This window comes from Agelaius phoeniceus, chromosome 14 (assembly GCF_051311805.1).
Source record: "Agelaius phoeniceus isolate bAgePho1 chromosome 14, bAgePho1.hap1, whole genome shotgun sequence".
NCBI lineage: Eukaryota > Metazoa > Chordata > Aves > Passeriformes > Icteridae > Agelaius > Agelaius phoeniceus.
Genome location: NC_135278.1, coordinates 14,752,308 through 14,769,410, shown reverse-complemented (window position 1 = coordinate 14,769,410; position 17,103 = coordinate 14,752,308). Strand labels below are relative to the sequence as shown.

The 17,103-nt window shown below is 53.2% G+C and overlaps 2 protein-coding genes across 3 annotated transcripts in view; one reads left to right on the top strand and one right to left on the bottom strand.

The window, feature by feature from the left end:
* Window positions 1–6,236, top strand: part of OPHN1 (oligophrenin 1) — a 50,261-nt gene extending 44,025 nt beyond the window's left edge. Inside the window, exons 19-24 of one of the 2 annotated variants that reach the window (XM_077185827.1) lie at window positions 1,137–1,284; window positions 2,254–2,547; window positions 3,206–3,371; window positions 4,306–4,356; window positions 5,068–5,118; window positions 5,305–6,236. In XM_077185827.1, coding sequence (XP_077041942.1) covers window positions 1,137–1,284; window positions 2,254–2,547; window positions 3,206–3,371; window positions 4,306–4,356; window positions 5,068–5,110 — 702 coding nt within the window. In that variant the 3' untranslated portion in view covers window positions 5,111–5,118; window positions 5,305–6,236. Of the gene's footprint in view, window positions 1–1,136; window positions 1,285–2,250; window positions 2,548–3,205; window positions 3,372–4,305; window positions 4,357–5,067; window positions 5,119–5,304 lie in introns of both variants that reach the window. The other variant, XM_054641283.2, reaches the window with a different exon arrangement.
* Window positions 6,237–11,192: 4,956 nt separating this feature from the next.
* The window catches only part of AR (androgen receptor), a 41,819-nt gene continuing 35,908 nt past the window's right edge, over window positions 11,193–17,103 (bottom strand). The window contains exon 8 of the mRNA XM_054641475.2: window positions 11,193–16,937. Coding sequence (XP_054497450.2) covers window positions 16,782–16,937 — 156 coding nt within the window. The 3' untranslated portion in view covers window positions 11,193–16,781. The remainder of the gene's footprint in view (window positions 16,938–17,103) is intronic.

The window sequence follows — 17,103 nt, the reverse complement described above, 5'->3', positions numbered from 1 at the left end:
GTGTTGTTTCTCCTCTCCTCGTGCAGATTGGGCCAGGCTGTTGGGAGCAAAGCCTGGTTCTGGCACATGGATTTATCCAAAATCAGCCAGGCCGGGCCAGAGCATCCTGACCGTGGTGTGTGGGGAGCTGTCTGCTACTGCCAGCCCCCCCAGGCACACACTTGGGACCAGGAAATTTAAACCAGGGACATGTTTTCCTCTCCCATCCCCCATCTTGGTCTCCTAGCCCTGCTCTTTGGCCTGAAGAAGAAGGAATATATTTTTGGTTTGAATTACCAAAATGAGACATTTAATCAAAGCAGAATGTTAGACTTCTTCATGGTAAGATTTTTCTGGGTGATGCAATTAGGCTGTTTTTCCATACTGAAGTGTGTCCCAAGGGTGTGGTGACCCAGCATGCCAGTGGGGCTGGCACAGCTCTCCTCCTCTGGGCTGGAACCAGGAAGGGTCCAGCTCCACATCTCCCAGGACAGGCAGGGCAGCCTCTGGGTTCAGCAGCTCAGGCCACCTCTCTGTAGTAGCTCAGACTTTAAAGCCTGATAAAACTTCAATTAACATCCCTGGGAAGAACACAGGAGCAGCTGCTTTGGATCTTGATGGGGTGTTTCAGCTCTTCAGATGTATTTCTTTTTCAGCTCTTAAAAAAAGCCCTGACATAAATGAGAACCTCTCAATTAATCCTAACTAAATAGGTGCCACATTACCAGTGAGAAAAGGAGATGAAACTTCTCAGTAGCATTGCTTTTATGCCAGTATTTCATCCCAGGTAATTTCCTGGTGCCAAATGTGTCATTGTAAACCAAGAGCTGAAGGGTTTTAGTGTTAGATCTGGAACAATGCAGGGTTGGTTTGGATGATTTGGGGATTGTATCTCTGTGACAATGGGAATCCTGCTGTTGGTCAGCTCCAAAGCCTCCCTCATCTGCTCCAGGGGAATTTGCTTCTACAAATTGTCTGTGTTTGTGATCTTCCTGCTGAGCTGCAGGGACAGTGTCTGTGGTGGGAATGGTGTCAGTGGTGGGGACAGTGTCAGTGGTGGCCACCATCACTCTCTGTGCTGGGCAGGGGCACCTGCAGGGGGAGGTGAGGCAGCAGCCCCTTTGTGTTGGGTCACCTGAATGTGTCTCCCTTTACAGATCTACTCTGGCCCTCCAGAAGACACCACAGCCCCCCCAGTGCCCCCACCCAGGGTGGCTGCCCGGCGGCACAAGCCCATCACCATCTCCAAGCGTCCCCTGAGGGAAAGACCTGTCTTCTTCAATGCCTCTCTGGAGGAGAGTGGAGGTCAGTCCAGCTGTTCCCTGGTGCCTTACCTGCTTCTCACCCCTCCTGCTTCCTGTAACACCTTTCCAGGAGCAATGCAGGTAACAGCAGCAGGGCTGCACTTTCCAGGTCCTGGACATGGCAGGCAGTGAGGGCTGCTCAGAGAGAAAGGAAAGCCAAAAACACTCATACATTATTTGCATCGTGTCACGAGTCAGACTTTGTGGGATTTGGGTTTTTCTGCTACCTGCTGCATGCTCCATTAGCTAAACTAAGGATGGTTCTTGGCACAGGAGAGACCCAGAGGAGAGGTTTTGTGGCATCAGAGGCAAAAAAACCTGCATGGAGTCTTGGTGGGATGGTAGCCAGGGAGGGGTGTGCTGCAGGAGGCCCAAGGAGGTCTCAAGCTGGCAGTTCCACATCCAGAGCAAGAACTCCAAAGAATTTTTTCAGGATGCAGTGAAGGTATTTCCTAGACCAAGTTCTACTCTGACCTTACTATAACAGCTTCAGCATTTCCTTACAGTCAGCTGGATTAACAGCAAAGGACACATCACCTTAAAATCATATTTCTGCACCTGATTTGCTCTAGTTGTCACTGCAGGCTGTGCCCTGACTCCACAGTCACCAAAGAGATGGAAAGTCTCTTTCTCCATTAGTTTTCAGAGCTCTGATGATGTTTAGGTATAAAGTGCACTTTGTGACACTGGCAGAACATGACTGATTCACATTGCTCTTTAAAACTCCCAGACTGCTAATGGAGTTGGGGCTGGCCTTGCATTTCAATGCTTCCTCAACCTGTGAGCAGAAGCATTTGTTCACCTTGGCCTGCCCCGAGGCTGCAGGGAGCAGTCAGGTTCATAGCAGAGCTCCTGCTTGCTCCTGGTTCTGCAGCACAGCAACAGGGCTGGGATGAGCGGCTTTTGGAGGCACATCAAGTGCAGTGCACACCTAACCCCACGGCTCTCTGCCCTCTTGTCTCCACAGCAGAGAGGCTCAGCCAGACCCCCAACGGCGGCGGCGTGGAGGCCCCCAAGCCCCTGCACCGCAGCCGCCTGCCCGCGCCCCGGCCGGGCGGGGACGAGCCGGGCCGTCCCCCTGCCGAGAGCCGGCCCCAGCCCCGTGCCGAGCCCGAGCTGGGCAAGCTGGGGAAAGGGCTCCAGGATGGAGGGGCCAAGCCACCTGGCAGGGCAGCCAACGGCGTGGTGACCAGCCCTGCCCTGAGGACCGCTACACTGCAGGCCAGGAGGCCAGCACCCCGGCCGGGCATCTGTGGCAGAGAGGGTGAGTGTGCCTGGGGCCTGGCCAGAGCCAAGCAAGTGCCCAAGTCAGCCCTCCCTGGGCACGTGGTGGCCTCTCCCCTTGAGTCCTCTCGATGTAGTTCAGCAGGAGTGGCTGGGAGACCAGAACAGCCTAAGGTGTGCGTACAGGTAAAGTCTGACACTCACTCCTTGTTGACTTGAATCTTAAAGAATTTGAAGGGTTAAGTGAGTAGTAAGGTTGGCTGGATCCTGGGGAAGAAAAGAAGTCGAGGAGAGGACAGGTAGTGTCACTGTCCAGGATGAAAGCTCAGCTGCAGGAATCACCAGTTTGTGCTGTTCCTCTCCCATTCACAGAGCAGCATCACACAGGGTTTGATTAAGAACACTTGTGATTCCCAGGAAGTATCAGCTTCACAGTCAGCAACTGCATTGAGTTTATCCTTGCAGGTCCAGCTCCAGCCCCTGTTACCAGTGCCAGGAAAGCTTTTCTGGGACAGGTAGTGTGGGAACTTCCTTTCCCTGGACTCTGTCCCTCTATTCTGGCTATTGGCCACTGTCAGTGAGAAAGTGTTGAGGCAGAGGGGCAGAACTAAACCCATGGAACTGTTCAGTGACCCTTCATAAATATCTGGTCTCTGCCAGAGCTTCGTGCTCAGTGTTTGTTATCTCCATCCCTGCAGGTGACTGTGATGGTGTCCCTAAGCCACGTTCCCATGGTGATAAGCCTGTGATAACACGTCCCCCTGTGAGACCTCCGGATCCACCGTGCCGGACTCCCATCCCTCCAAAGCTGGAACAGAGGCCAGATCTGATAGCAGGGACAGCAGAGGAGATGCCCTCATCTGTGTAAGCCAGCAGCCCGTGGAGGGTGCTTGGTGCTGTTGGGGACACTCAGGGGCTCAGTGGCTGGAGCCTGTGGATGTTGCCTTGGCACTGGTGCAAGTGGAGGTTTGAATGTCACTTGGAAAGCTGAGCAGAGGGCATGGCCAGGGAGGGCAGTGGGGCCACAGTGAAGGCAAACACAAAGCTTTGGAGCTGCTCAAGCACAGCCCAGGGCTGAGCCTTGCCCCATCCCCTTCCCTGCTGTTCCTGGGTCGGTGGAGCTGAGCCCCTCCCTGCCTGCCTCCAGCAAACCTCTCAAATGAGACATCTTCTGGGGCAGGACAAGATCCAACTTCAATCTTAAGGAAACTGGATGGACTTCAGCTTCATCTCATCCTCAGATTTCTTTCAGATTTTAAGAGTCAGAAACCCTGCTGGCTTTAGTGGGAATTAACCTAAAGAAAACAAAAGGTGCCATGAGGGTCAGCTCTGTGCCAGAACTGCCTTAATTCCTTCTCTGGGATAATGTAATTTCTCTTTCTTGAGCATGGGTGGGAGCACATGAACACTGAAGGAAAGACCATAAAGGGTATGAATGCACATAGGATTATAGGCAAGAGAACAGAATTAATGACTGGATGTGGCACGTGGTGCTATGTTTTAGTTGGTGTGGTGGTGTCTGGTCAAAGGTTAGACTCCATGATCTTGGAGATGGTTCCCAGCCTAAATGATTCCATGATCCCATGGTTCTGTACGCAGCCCAGCCAAAGCACTGGCAGGTGGTGTGTGGGTGGAGCGAGCACAGAAGGAGCCTGGCTATGCCTTGGCACAAGAATTGTCAATTGAAGGTGATCTCTGCAGTGCTGCCAATGCTGCAGCTCATTCCCTGGCACAGAGCAGATCTCATTAGCAAATTGCCAGGTCGAATCAGGAGAGACTTCTCCTGTTTTCTTTGCAGGGTGGCCTCTAGGACCAAGTTCTTTGAGACAGCGTCCCGAAGAACAGGCAGGTAAGGCTGGCACGGGGAAGGTTCCATGCGGAGAGCAGCAGCCCTGCAGCACAGGGTGCTCCCTCTGAGGCAGAGCCAGCACAGACAGCCCCAGCCCCAGGCCTGCCTTGTCTTGTACTCACAAACAGCAGATGGGGCTCAGCTAAAATGCTGAAACTAAACAAAGAGCACAAAGCATAAAATGTGAGTCCAGATACAGACTTGATAAATTAAATCCGCCAAGCGAGAAACATCCCTGTGGATCCCTGTTACCAAGTGTGTGGATCTGTGTGATGTAGTGCCCATTGTACTCAGGCCTTGTGGGAAGATCAGGTCATGGGTGAGGTGATGAGGGCTGGTTAGGTCCCAGCAGCTGCCAAGAGAGCATGGCTGGTCCAGCCCAGGGGGTGTGCAGACAGGGAGCTAGGGGGTTATGGGGACAGTCTGGGCAGAGCCCTCAGCTCTGAGTGGCAGCAGGTGCCATTTGTGATAATATTTGTCCAAATAACCCTCAGCTTCCTGCTTTGAAAAGCTGCCAATCTCTGCCCAAGAGAGAGCAGATTTGTGTGTAAGTCTGAGAACTGCTGCTGCAGGTACTGAGAGAAAACATTTGTGCTATTGCAAAACAGACCCCTCCCTGCCCATTACCCAGCCTCGAGGAGCTTGTGGAGCTGAGTTGGAGCTTGCTCCTTGCACTCATTTTTCTCTATTCTTCTACTTCCTTTTACACAGTTCTTCATCACCACAAGGCAGGATCCCAAGTGATGAGAGCTGAGGCTAAAGGTACGTGTTTATGACAACAAACTGAAATAAACTGCTTTAATAAACTGAAAGCAGACTTGTAAGACACATCAGCATTTATGGGGTTTGTGGAGGGAACAAACAAATTATGTGGGATTCCAGTGGTTCTGCCATTACTGGTTGATTTGCATTGCTGCACAGAATATGGACCTTGTTTTCTTCTTCCAGGTTTTGTAAGCACACCTCAGCCCAGCTGGACCCAGGAGACTTTCTGTGCTTGTGACCCAGGAGTCAGAGCTGAGCCTTGCCAGCCCCAGTGCCCTGGAGAGCAGCTATCTTACTGGACGATGATTTCCAAGCCACAAGTGGCTCAAGAAATTAGGAGAGGGGGACCACGATGGAGAGCTGGTCCTGCCCACACATCTGTGTTGAACTGTTCCCTGCCCTCCCACCTCTCCTCCCTCTCCTCTCCCGTGTGAGCCATGCAGGTGATGGCAGCATGGGGAGGCCTGGGGGACACGGACCGTCTGTGGAAGGGACAGTGGAGCCCCTGTTCACCTGCACACTTTTGGGAAACACACCTTGAAAAGGGTGTTTGTACAGCACAAGGGCTGAGTCCCTCTGTTTGGATGCAAGGGCAAAACAGCTGCAGTCCCCCCTTGCCCTGCTTGCCCTGAGAAGCCCCTTCCTTTGTGCTTGTGTCCCTCACTTGGTGAGTGTCATTGTGTGGGACTGCTGTGCCTGTCAGCACTGCCCATCGTGACAAAAGATGGGCAGGGATGGAGCAATCACTGTGCCCGGCTCTGTGGGATGTCTCCTCATCTCCTCCTGGACATCCCTGGCATGGGACACTACACTGACAGACAGGCTTGGCCAGGGGCTTGGCCTGAGCCATGGCCACAGCCTTGCCTGGGATCAGCTCTCAGGCAGCACCCTCGGGTCAGCAGCCTCCAAGGGTGCAGCTGAGGGAAGGGGGCAGCAGGTGCTCCTCCTCTTCCTCCACTGCCTCCTCTTCCATGACCCACACTTCCACCAGATCCACTTCTCAGAGGCCCACCAAGAAGTCTCCATCCTGGGTGATTGTGGTGGCCAGCACAGAGGTGCTGAGGATCTGACACTCACTGTTTGTGGGTCAAACCCATTGTTTTTTTTTTTTGTTTTTGTGGGTTTTTTTTTAAGAATGGCCCAGTTTGTTGTTTGCTTGTTTATTCATTTCCAGTACAAGATGGCCAGCCTGTCCCTCAGCCATGGCCCTGTGGATGATGCCCACTGGCCCGGGAGGTGTCCCTGGCCAGGACCTCTGTAGCAACAGAGGCTTATCTGTTGCTCCAGCTGCCACCAGGGCCCAGCTCCAGGGCTGTGCATGGCAGAGAGCTACTTCCCTGCTTCCTCCATCTGCCCAAAGATGACTCCCTCCTTTTGAATGGTTTTCTTTAGGTGCTGAGAGCATTTGCAAACCAGTGGCCAAACATTCCCACAGCTGCTTCCCAGGTGCTCCATTCCCTTGAGCATGGTGTCCTGCCTGGTGCAGGTCCTTCCCACCTCCTGGCACTTTGCCTCTGTGTGACCTTGTGTCTCATTGCTGAATGGCACACAGCTCACGTGTGTCATGTCCATGGTGCTCTCACTCCCTTGGCTTCAGCAGTGCCCCAGCTGCTCCCTCCTTTAGGCCTGGCACACAAAAGTGGCTTTAAAACCAATCCAGCCCTGTGCTGTGGCAGTTGAGGCTGTGCCACATGCACTGGCAGCCCCTGGGGCTGTGCTGGGCCCCTCCTACTGCAGCCCCTCACCAGGGGCTCAAGGACAAGGCACAGGTGTTCTGATCAGGGATCTCTGAACAGGAATGGAGCTGAAGCTGGAGCCAGCTGCTCTGACCAGCCTGGCAGTGGGGCCACCTGCCTGCAGCACATCACCCCCTGGCCCTGTTGGGGTACTGGGCCTGTGGCTCCCACACAAAAGGACAGCATTTCCCTACCGTCTTTCTTGCTTTGGGACACTGTCTGGGGACCCCTCGAGCCTGTCAGTTTGGGAAGCTCCTTGGGTTGTGCTGATGCACATGGCACTGGAGGTGACATTCTGTGGGAGCAGTGGCAGTCACATCCTCGTCCTGCTCATGCCCACTGCCCAGCACAGACCTCAGGACAGAGCTGGGCTCCATGGGTAGGGAGAATCCAAGGGTGGCTGGGTTTCAGTCTGACAGTGTGAGCCGTGGGGAGAGGCAGCTTCTTGCAGACTATTTCATGGAGTCCTTTTAAAGTTCTTTGTCACTTGTATGTCTGTGCTGATTTTTCCTGCACCTGTGGGTGCAGCTGAACACTGGGGACCAGCAGTTGGAGCGGTGGGGATGCTGGTTGTGCTGTCAGGGGGCTGTGGGGTCCAATTCCTGCTACTGTGGGGCCCAATCCCTTCTGCTGTGAGCACAGTCCCTGCTGCCAGTGGCCCAGGAGTGACAGCTGGGAATCACCCTGTACAGCATGGCAGCCCCCAGCATCAGCCCTGGAGCCATTGTGATGTGTACAAGCTTAGGTTACTGCAAGTGTTTATAAAGTTCCCATGAAGTGAAACAACCCTGTCCGTGTGTTTTGTTCCTCTTCACCCCAGGCCCAAGTGCTGCCCCCACTGTGCCCCCTCTGCAGGGAGGCCCTGCTGTGGGGGCCCAGCTCTGTGCCCCAGGGAGGCCACACAGAGCTGTGTCCGTGGGATTGGGAGTGCCCTGGGCTCTGCCATAGCCCCACTGTGGGTTTGCAGTGCCCAAAGCTGGTTTTCTGCATTTTTTTGACTGGAGAAGCTGCACTGCCAAGGCTGAATATTCCTGCACTGACGCAGTGCCTGGACAGCGTCCTGTGCCATGGGTCACCGAGACTCCGCTTTTCCTGTGACCACCAATGGCTTCTTTCTATTGATCCAACACTCTTTTCCCCTCCTCACATCTGTTTTCCCCCTCCTTTTGACCCTGACATTGCACACCAGTGTTTGCTTTTCAGGCCTCTTGCTTTTCTTTAGCAGTGAGCCCTGTCCCAGGAGAGAACAGCTTCTCTCTCTGACATGAGAATCTTGCAGCCAGCTTTGGAGCCCGGATTTCTGGAGAAGCCTGATGGAGGTGACCACTTCAGAGGGTGTTCCTGGGGGCATAGGGGCAGCCAAGCTGCCCCCACAGCCACGAGGGTTCCTAGCTGGAGAAGGGGAGCATTCCCACCCACACCCTGCTCAGGGCTGCTCGGTGTTTTTGGGATCCTCCTGCAATTATTTTGTGCGGGCCCGGCCCCTGCCCACAGGCCCTTGGTGCAGCACGGGCCAGGTTTGCCAGGCCAGGTTTGCCAAGCCAGGTTTGCCAGGCCAGGTTTGCCAGGCCAGGTTTGCCAGCTCCGAGAGGTCTGTGCCAGGCCAGGTTTGCCAGGCCAGGTTTGCCAGGCCAGGTTTGCCAAGCCAGGTTTGCCAGCTCCGAGAGGTCTGTGCCAGGCCAGGTTTGCCAAGCCAGGTTTGCCAGGCCAGGTTTGCCAGCTCCAAGAGCTCTGTGCTGTGCCCTGGCTCCAGGCCCAAGCAGCCAGAGAGCTCCCGAGGTGGGCATGGACACGATGCACCAGGAGCAGCAGCTGGAGGGTTTTCTGCTTGTTTTTTCTGGCTTCTTGTTTCTCTCAAAAGTTTCTTTGTGGGTCTGTAACTTTTCCAGGGCTGGATGCATTCAAAACAGCGGCGTTTGGGGAACTAAACTGTTTCCTTTTCTCTCTAGGCCTTGTATGAAGTGATTGTGGACTGGAACAAGCATTGAGGCACTGCCCCAATAATCCTTGTGTGCCAACCCACAGGTGCCTGGCTTGCTTTCTTACAGAAAACATTTGGATTTAATATGAGCAAGAAAATTATTTTCCAGCACAAGTAAAACCTTTCAGGTTTTTACAGAGACAAGATAACAAAACAAGCAGTTCCAAAGCTTGAGCCTGAGCCTCAGTGAGTTCTTCCCAGAGGAAGATTTGAAGAGGCCAAAGATTCTGCAGCAGACACATTTGTGTGATAAATTTAGAATTGAAATATACTTAGTGGAGCACTGACATCTGAAATTTATGTGCTACACAGAGACCCATGAAGGCGCTGGAATCCACCCACGTGGGATTCCTTGGAGGATCAGAGCCATAGTTTTCAGCTCTGTAGTTCTCCCTGACCCATCCCACTGCACCATTACCCATCTGGATGCTCCGAGCTGGGAGCAGCTCCCTGTGCTGGGCGGGTTCCTGGCAGCCCTTAGCAGGTTTCTTGGCCTGTACACATGGCTGTAAATCAGGTCAGGCCTCCAAAAAATCCTATGATTGGCTTAAACAATCAGGAGACACTTTGAACCACTAAAGGCCATAATGTTTTCCATTCTCTGTGTTTTCAGAAGTTTAAGAAGTGCTTTAACAGCCTCTGCCAGTGTCTCTAAGAGCTCCCACAAGGCAGAACTTCTGAAGATTCTTGAAATCCTATATAAAATGGGCCATGACCATGAAGGCTCAGAGGGGCAAGTCCCCACAAGCTCCATCCTCCCACAGCTCCATCCTTCCTCACTCTGTGTGCTGCACATCCCAGCTCCCTTCAGTACCTTGGCCCCTCAGGCTCTCCTGGTGGCTACCACACCATGCTGCCACACCGTGCCACTGTGCCCACCCTGCTCCTATGGGCTGGGACACAGGGCATGCCAAGCAGGCCCTGTTTGCCCTCCCCTTGGCACCTGCCCACCGCTGGCAGAGGGAGGCAGCAGCAGTTTTGGGTGAGGAGCAAACCCCAGCGTTGGCTGGTGTCCCTCATGTCAGGGCACTCGAGTCAGGGTGACCCCACTGAGGCCTGTGGCTGCCACTGGCCCGTCCTGGGAGCACAGGCACAGCCCTGACACCATGGCAGGCACACAGGGCTGGCTGCCAGCACAGCAGGGTCACAGTGCTGGCATTCCCAGACCCCCAGGGAGGGGAACTGATGAAAGGGCTTTTTGACAACTCGTCAGTATTTTTGGAAACAGAACTTCTGTCTGTTTTAAAAACATCCCGCTTTCTGCTATGAGAACAAGAACAAATAAATGACCTTAAAGCATGAGGCCATTTTTGGGTTTTCACAATGATTCCATGTTTTCAGTTGACTTCTTCATGGTAACTGGACTTTTTCCTGTGAGCTTGGCGTGCTCTTCTGCTGGGGAGCCAAGGCATCTCTAAGGGCAGCTCTGGAGCCTGCTGGCATGCTGCTCACCCCCAGTGCTGGCATGGTGGCTGTCACCCTGCTGCCAGGCCCCACAGCTACAGGAATGGTCAGGGAGGTCAGCAGCTTCCCTGTGACCTGTAGGTCCTGTGAGCTGTGCAGGAAAGATGCAGGGTGTGGGATGTGGGATGCAGGATGTGCAGCAGAGGTGGCTGGAGCATAGCGAGGCAGAAGGAGTTGAGTGAGGTGAATTTGTCCTTCAGCTTCAGTTCTGACCCAGTAGCCCCTAAGTGGTGACCTCACTGTCCTCCCACAGACACTGTTCAAGCCACATGAGTTTGGGGCTACTGGAAACTGAGGCCAGTGTAAGCCCAGGAAGTGTAGCCACTGAGGGACCAAGTCTCTCAACCCATGAGGCACTGGACCAGTGGCTCCTGAATGTCCCTGGTGTCCAAGTGGCCATTTGGCAGGTGACACTGGGACTGACATGCTGGCAGGTGCCCAATCTGCCACACCAGCCCCGAGGAGCTGAGGCCTGCTCAGTGTCCATAAAGGGTGAATTTTGAAAATAACACAATAATTTTTCACTGTGACTCAGAGCAAGGGATGGGATCAGGTTCCTTGTGGATGACGAACCCAAGGGTTTTTAATCTCTTGGCACACTGTTCTTCAGCTCACAGGGCACACTGTGTGGACTGCTGCTGTGCAATTACACACCAGGCATTGCCAGCTATTTGTGGCCCAGCGAGCTTTTTTTTTTTTCCCCAAGCTCTTTGCTTTGTCTCAGTGAATCAAATCTTGGCCCTGGGAAGGATTCACATCTGTGCCTTGAATTAACAAGTGGCTGATAAGCGTATTCTTTATTACTTGGAGAGCATAGGTCAATTTTATAGAGACGTTGCAGAAGAATGGATTTACAACTGTTCATAAAGATACCAAAAACAATGACAAGAGCAGGAGGACACTGGCCTTTATTAGCTCCTTGCTTTGAGAAATACATTAATCAACTGAAATTTAATTTAAAAGATCCAAAGAGGAATATATGAAAGGATTAGCCAATTGATATGTAATTGAATTACGAGTTCAGACGTGATTCAAAGTGAAATCTGAGTGTGAAAGAAAGCCTGCAATGATCCAATGTACAGCCTCATCTACTGCCAAATGACCCACTGATTCCCAGCGCCTTTGCTTGCTGGCAGCCATCACACCCACAGCGATTTCATGCACAAAATCGACACAAAAGCCAAATGCAGGCAGAGGGTAGAGCTCCAGCAAACCGGATTCTGCATTTATTGGACTCAGAACAACAGCGGATTTTCAGGTTACAAAAAGAACTGAACACCAAGCGAGAGGGGCCACCCTGTGGCATGGCTGGGGGCTCACGTGGGCCCCAGGCATGGCTGAAAGAGAAAGGAGAATTTTCATTTACCTCCAGCACGGTTTCTTTACCTGGGTGCCAGGCAGGCCCCTCTCTTTGGTTACACATATAAACGTCCTTCAGTCCCACATGGGGACTTGTGAATTGCAGTTGTTCCCAGGGCATCCTGCACTGCACCCCAGCAGCATCTGTCACCACAGTCCAGTCCTACCAAAACACTCTGGGGCTCTCTCTTCCTTATCCAATGCATTCAGTTCCAAAAAAAAAAAAAAAAAAAAAGAAAAAAAAGAAAAACCCAGAAAAACCAGCTGTGTCAGCAATCCATCTAATTCCTTCTCTGGGATAATTTACCCTCAGGTCATGCTATAATTTGGGCAAAGCACTGCAATTCCAAACTGGGCCAGACCAGGCTGTGTGCTCTGCACCTGCATCATATGGTTTGTGGGGTCTCCAGGGTCACAGCCCCATGGAAATGGGGCCAAGGCGTGCCCAGTATCATGGTCAGCCCTCACCTTGGAGCCAGGCCCCAGGAAAGAACCAGCATCATACCCCAAAGTCTCTCGGCCATTCCAAGGCTCTTTTTTTTTCTGGCAATGCTGTGGCATTGGCTTCTGTCTTTCCCTCAGCTCTGGTGGAAGGAGCAATTGCAGACCGGCCTTTGTTACTCCCAAGAACACAGCTGTGGGCTGGGAGGCCCCCCCAGGCAAAAAGGCACCAGCAATGAGCTTTTTGGCTTATTACAAAGAAAGTAAAATATATCAAATAGAGAACTCTTATTATTACAGAGACATGTTAACAAAGAGAAACAGCATAAAATTGCCACAGAACACCAAATATCCGGCACAGAGAGCAGCTTTTATCCACTTGCTAAGGGTTTATGTGGGTGCAGAGATTTACTCTGTGAGTCACAAGCACAGCATCCCTCTGCTGCTGAAGGGAAGGAGCTCAGGGAGCAGGCACCAGTGGCAGGGGAGGCTCTGACCCACCCGAAGGGGCTGGGACACCCTGCCTGCCCACAGCCACCCCCAGTGCCCACAGCCAGCCCTGGGCCTGCACACAGGTGGAACACAGACACTCTCTGTGACCCCAGCATTCTGCCCAAATGTGTGAGGACACTTGGTGCAAGTCAAAGAGGGAAGAAACAAGGGACACTCCATTGTTCCCCAATGCAAACACTGTCCCTGTCTAACCTCAAGAAGACACAGGAAGGCTGGAGAAGGTGATGCTGACCCCAGCCTATGCTAGTGTGTGCTCTGTGCATGCCACAAAAAGGGGGACCTTTGCAAACTGGGCAGCACCCAGCCAGAAAAATAATTAAAAGTCTCCATTTAATTGGCACGTTCTGACTCATGTCCTGCAGAGCATCCAGTACCTCAGTGTGCAACCAGAGAGGATTCTTAGAGCATGTCACTAAATAGATATCTTTAGCAATAGAAAATGGGCCATGCCTTTATTTTATACAGAGATAGATAATTTTAGCATACATTATGTTATTGAAACATCCAGGGCAAGAGCTCAACAAGGGAAGGGACACCACAGGGACTGCAGGGCTGGCCAGTGCTGGGAGGTGACTGAGGGCAGCAGCTCTTGGGCTGGCTGGGAGGCAGGTGACACCTTGGATACCCTCAGCATTCCCTACAGACCACAGGGACAACTCCATGGCCCAGAGCAAAGAGTGGTACTGCAGGGAGGGTCCTGGCCCAGCTTCACTTCCCTCACTGAGCACCGCATTCCCTGAGCCAAGCACAAAGGGCCATTATAGCAGTGGCATGTGGATGCTGCCAGTTCTCCAGACTCAACCACAGCCTCTCCAAGCAGAGCTGCTGTCCTGGTTCCTGCTCCTGCTGAGGCAGGGGGTGCTGGCAGGAGCCTGTCAGGCTCAGGTGGGCACAGGTCGGTGATACCTGCCCTGGGAATGCTGCATGCCATTGCACCATTTGATGTGTGTCACTGCTTCTGGCATGACACAGGGCTGAAGAAGTGTCCCTCCTGCCCTCACAGACACCCTCTGTTATGGAATGGTGCCCATCCATGCACAAACACTGCTCCCAGGGAGATGCCAAGGTCTGTATCCCTTGTCCTCCATCTGCTGCCTTGGGCAGGAGCTGATGGGCTGAGCCAGACCCAGCTCAGAACCCCCCACACCTCTGAGATGAGCCAGAGCAGAGTCAGGGAATCCACAGGGGAACACGGAGATGGTTGACTTCAGCTGTGACACCCAGGGAGTCCCAACTCCAGGGCTCAGCCCAAGGAGAGCCTCAGGGACAGCTTCTTTGGGACTGTGAACACGGTGAAATTCTCCTTGCTTTATTAAAGCAAAAGTAGACAAGAAAATGCAAAAGAAAACAAAAAGCATAAAGATAAATGGCAGGAGTTGGACTTTGGTATTTCTTAAAGCTTCTTCTTCCCCAGTTCCTGCAGCAGCTCATGAAAATCCACATGGAAACAGCATTAATTCCCCCAGCAAATACACACACAGGTGCTGCGAGTCCTGGCTCCCACATTTCCTGGTAATCATATTGTAAAAACCCAACTTTTGAATTAACAAGTTGCAGAAGTTTACTGTGATAGTGAAGAGACAGAGAACATGACCTCAATGCCCCTGACTGCCCCTCTGTCCTGGGCTGGGGGTGCTCCCCATGAGCTCCTGCCTCGCTCAGCACTCGCTGTGCTGGCTGACACACACGGGGCACAGGCAGAATCCTTTCCCTGCTCCCCACTTCTCATTCACATGGTGCTTCCACCAGCAAAGCAGGGTGGGCAAATCCCTGTTAGGTTTGGCCTCTTTTCAGTCTCCCAGCAGATGAACACCCAGCAGGACACTCATTAACCAACCAAACCTTCACTGACACGAGCCTGTGTGAAGCACGAAGCTCTCCCAAATTGCTGTTCCAACTGCTTGGAGCCTGAGCTGATAACAGGGACTGGGAATCACCACTCATCTGCTCACTGAGCTCTGCTGTGAAGAGCCAGGGAAATTTCCAGAAGACAGGGATGCACCAGCTGGTATTTTTTACTGGTTCATTTGCAAATATCTGTAGCTCACAGCAGCACTGAAAATGCCAGCAGCCCCCTGGCATGGAGGGGCCTCTGAGAGCAGCAACCTGCTGGCTGCCAGCCAGAAAGTTCACCTATGGATTCTGTTCCTGTCTCCATGAGAGGACTTCAGGAGGAGGAGCAGGATCAGAGCCCTATCTAGCAGAAGAAGGAAAATCGTTGCAAAGAAAGATCCTCTCCTTCCATAGGGGCTTTTCCCCCACTCCTTATAATGAAAATCCCATCAAAAGGTTGGAAAGCATCAGGGGAATTGTTTGTTTTACTCCAAGAGTGTAAAGGAGCAGCGGCACCATGATGGCATTTCCTGGAGAGCTGGGCACAGGGTGGGCACAGGGCTCTGGGTGTGCTCACTGCCCTGGGAGGGTGCAGAGTTTGCTGTTTGTCTGGGCTGGCACAAGAATCCCTCGTAGATGTCTGGGTTGGTAATGCCAGGCCATGTCACAGCCCATGATGGCATGTGTGACCCTGGCACCAGCCTGTGTGTGTGTGTGCAGTCACTGACAGCCTGTCTGGGTCTGGGCAGGTGGTTTTGATGTACTCAGGATGTGCAGGAAGAGGGCAATTAAAACACCACAGAGCACAGAGGCTTGGCTGCTGTGTGTGTGCTGGGGACAGGCTGGGTGTGTGGGGCAGTTCACATGGTATGGGGTGTGGGTGGTGTGTAAGGGATGGTGTGTGGGGCAGTGCACATGGTATGGGGTGTGGGTGGTGTGTAAGGGATGGTGTGTGGGGCAGTGCACATGGTATGGGGTGTGGGTGGTGTGTAAGGGATGGTGTGTGGGGCAGTGCACATGGTATGGGGTGTGGGTGGTGTGTCAGGGATGGTGTGTGGGTGGTGTGGTGCATACAGGACCAAGTATATGGGACAGTGAGTGCACAGTGGTGTCCTCCTGGGCTGCAATCAGCCACTGCCATCAGCAGCAGCTGAGTGTGCTGTTTCCAAGAGCAGGGGATCTCTTGGTGCTTCCCTTGCAGCCCCCCAAAGAGCCCTGGTGGCAGCAGCCAGTTCCCACAGCCACCTCTCCATGGGCAGGATTCAGAGAGGAGTCCCATGGTCCCACAGGTCCCGTAGACCCTGGCCTTGGTCTTGGCTCCAGAACACTCATCTGCTGGCATTGGAAAAAAATAGTTGGGACAAAATATTTGGGACAAATGAAGGGAAAGAGCATAGCTGGAATCCCAGGTCTGCAGAGCCATGACAGGAGCAGAGCAGGTGTGGGGGCAGGGGCTGCAGGTGCCCAGGGGAGCCAGGCAGGTGTGAGGTCCGAGGGCATCAGGCACTTTCAGAGGTGGGTTCAGCTTTGTCAGGGAGCAGCAGCTGGCAAGGACAGGAATGTGACTGCTGAGCACCCAGGGGTCTGCAGGGCAGACCAAGACTCAGCAGGACAGGCCATAGGAAAAACATCCCAGGTGGAAAACAGGAGGCAGCCATCGTTGGGGGATTTCCAAGGTGATCTTCCTTGGGAGGCCTTGTGCTGCAGCCTGTCCTCTGCATCGCTCGTGTCTCAGCAGTGCAGGCCAGTCCCAGGGCTGAGCTGACCACAGCAGATCCCACAGTGGCTGCAGGGCCCGTCAACTCCTCAGCCACAAACTTGCCTTGTCCCCCAGCTCTGCTCTGCTTCTCTTCTGCAATGTTGAACTTATCTGCTTCCCAGCACCATAGTGCAAACAAAACATCCAGAAGGAGGCTGGCGACATAACCCACACCCAAACGCGGAGCTGCAACCTGCTTTGTGTAGTATTCTTTTTATAAAAATCACCCCAAACCCACCAACCACTGGCACTTCTTCTGCTGTCCCGTGGCCCTGGGCTGCTGGAGTCACAGTGACAAACAGAGGAGAACACTCAGACATGGTGCCACTGCCCCCACCAGTCCCTGTCCATCACCGTCAGCAGCTGGTGCCAGGGAGAGGTCGGCGCCAGGGGTTCAGTTCAGAGGTACCTCAGGAAAATAGTAATCTCAGGAATCCCAGCAGGTCTGTCACTGCCTGTCCCCTTGGCCACCGCCACAGAGGGATTCCCCAAGGCACTGCAGGACAGTAGTGCAGAAGTAACAGGCAGGAGATGGCTGGAATGGGGGTGGCAGCACGGGGGTCCCTCTGAAAGATCACTGTGCGTGGAAGTAGATAGGCTTGACTTTTCCAGACAGGATCTTGGGAACCTGCACAGAGATGATCTCGGCCATCATTTCTGGGTAGTCCACGCTCACCATGTGTGCCTTGATTAGGAGATCAAATGTAAACTGATGCAGGTCCTTGGCAATCTGGGAAAGGAAGAGAGCTGGTTAAACAAGTCCCTGGGCACTGCTTTCTCTGGGAAGATACATGACAGAGGTCCCACCTTCCCTGGGAAAGGGAAACTGGATGAGACTATTCAGTGCTTTCTTCAATTGCATCTGAACTCCTCCCATGATGGGGAGGTTGCTCCAG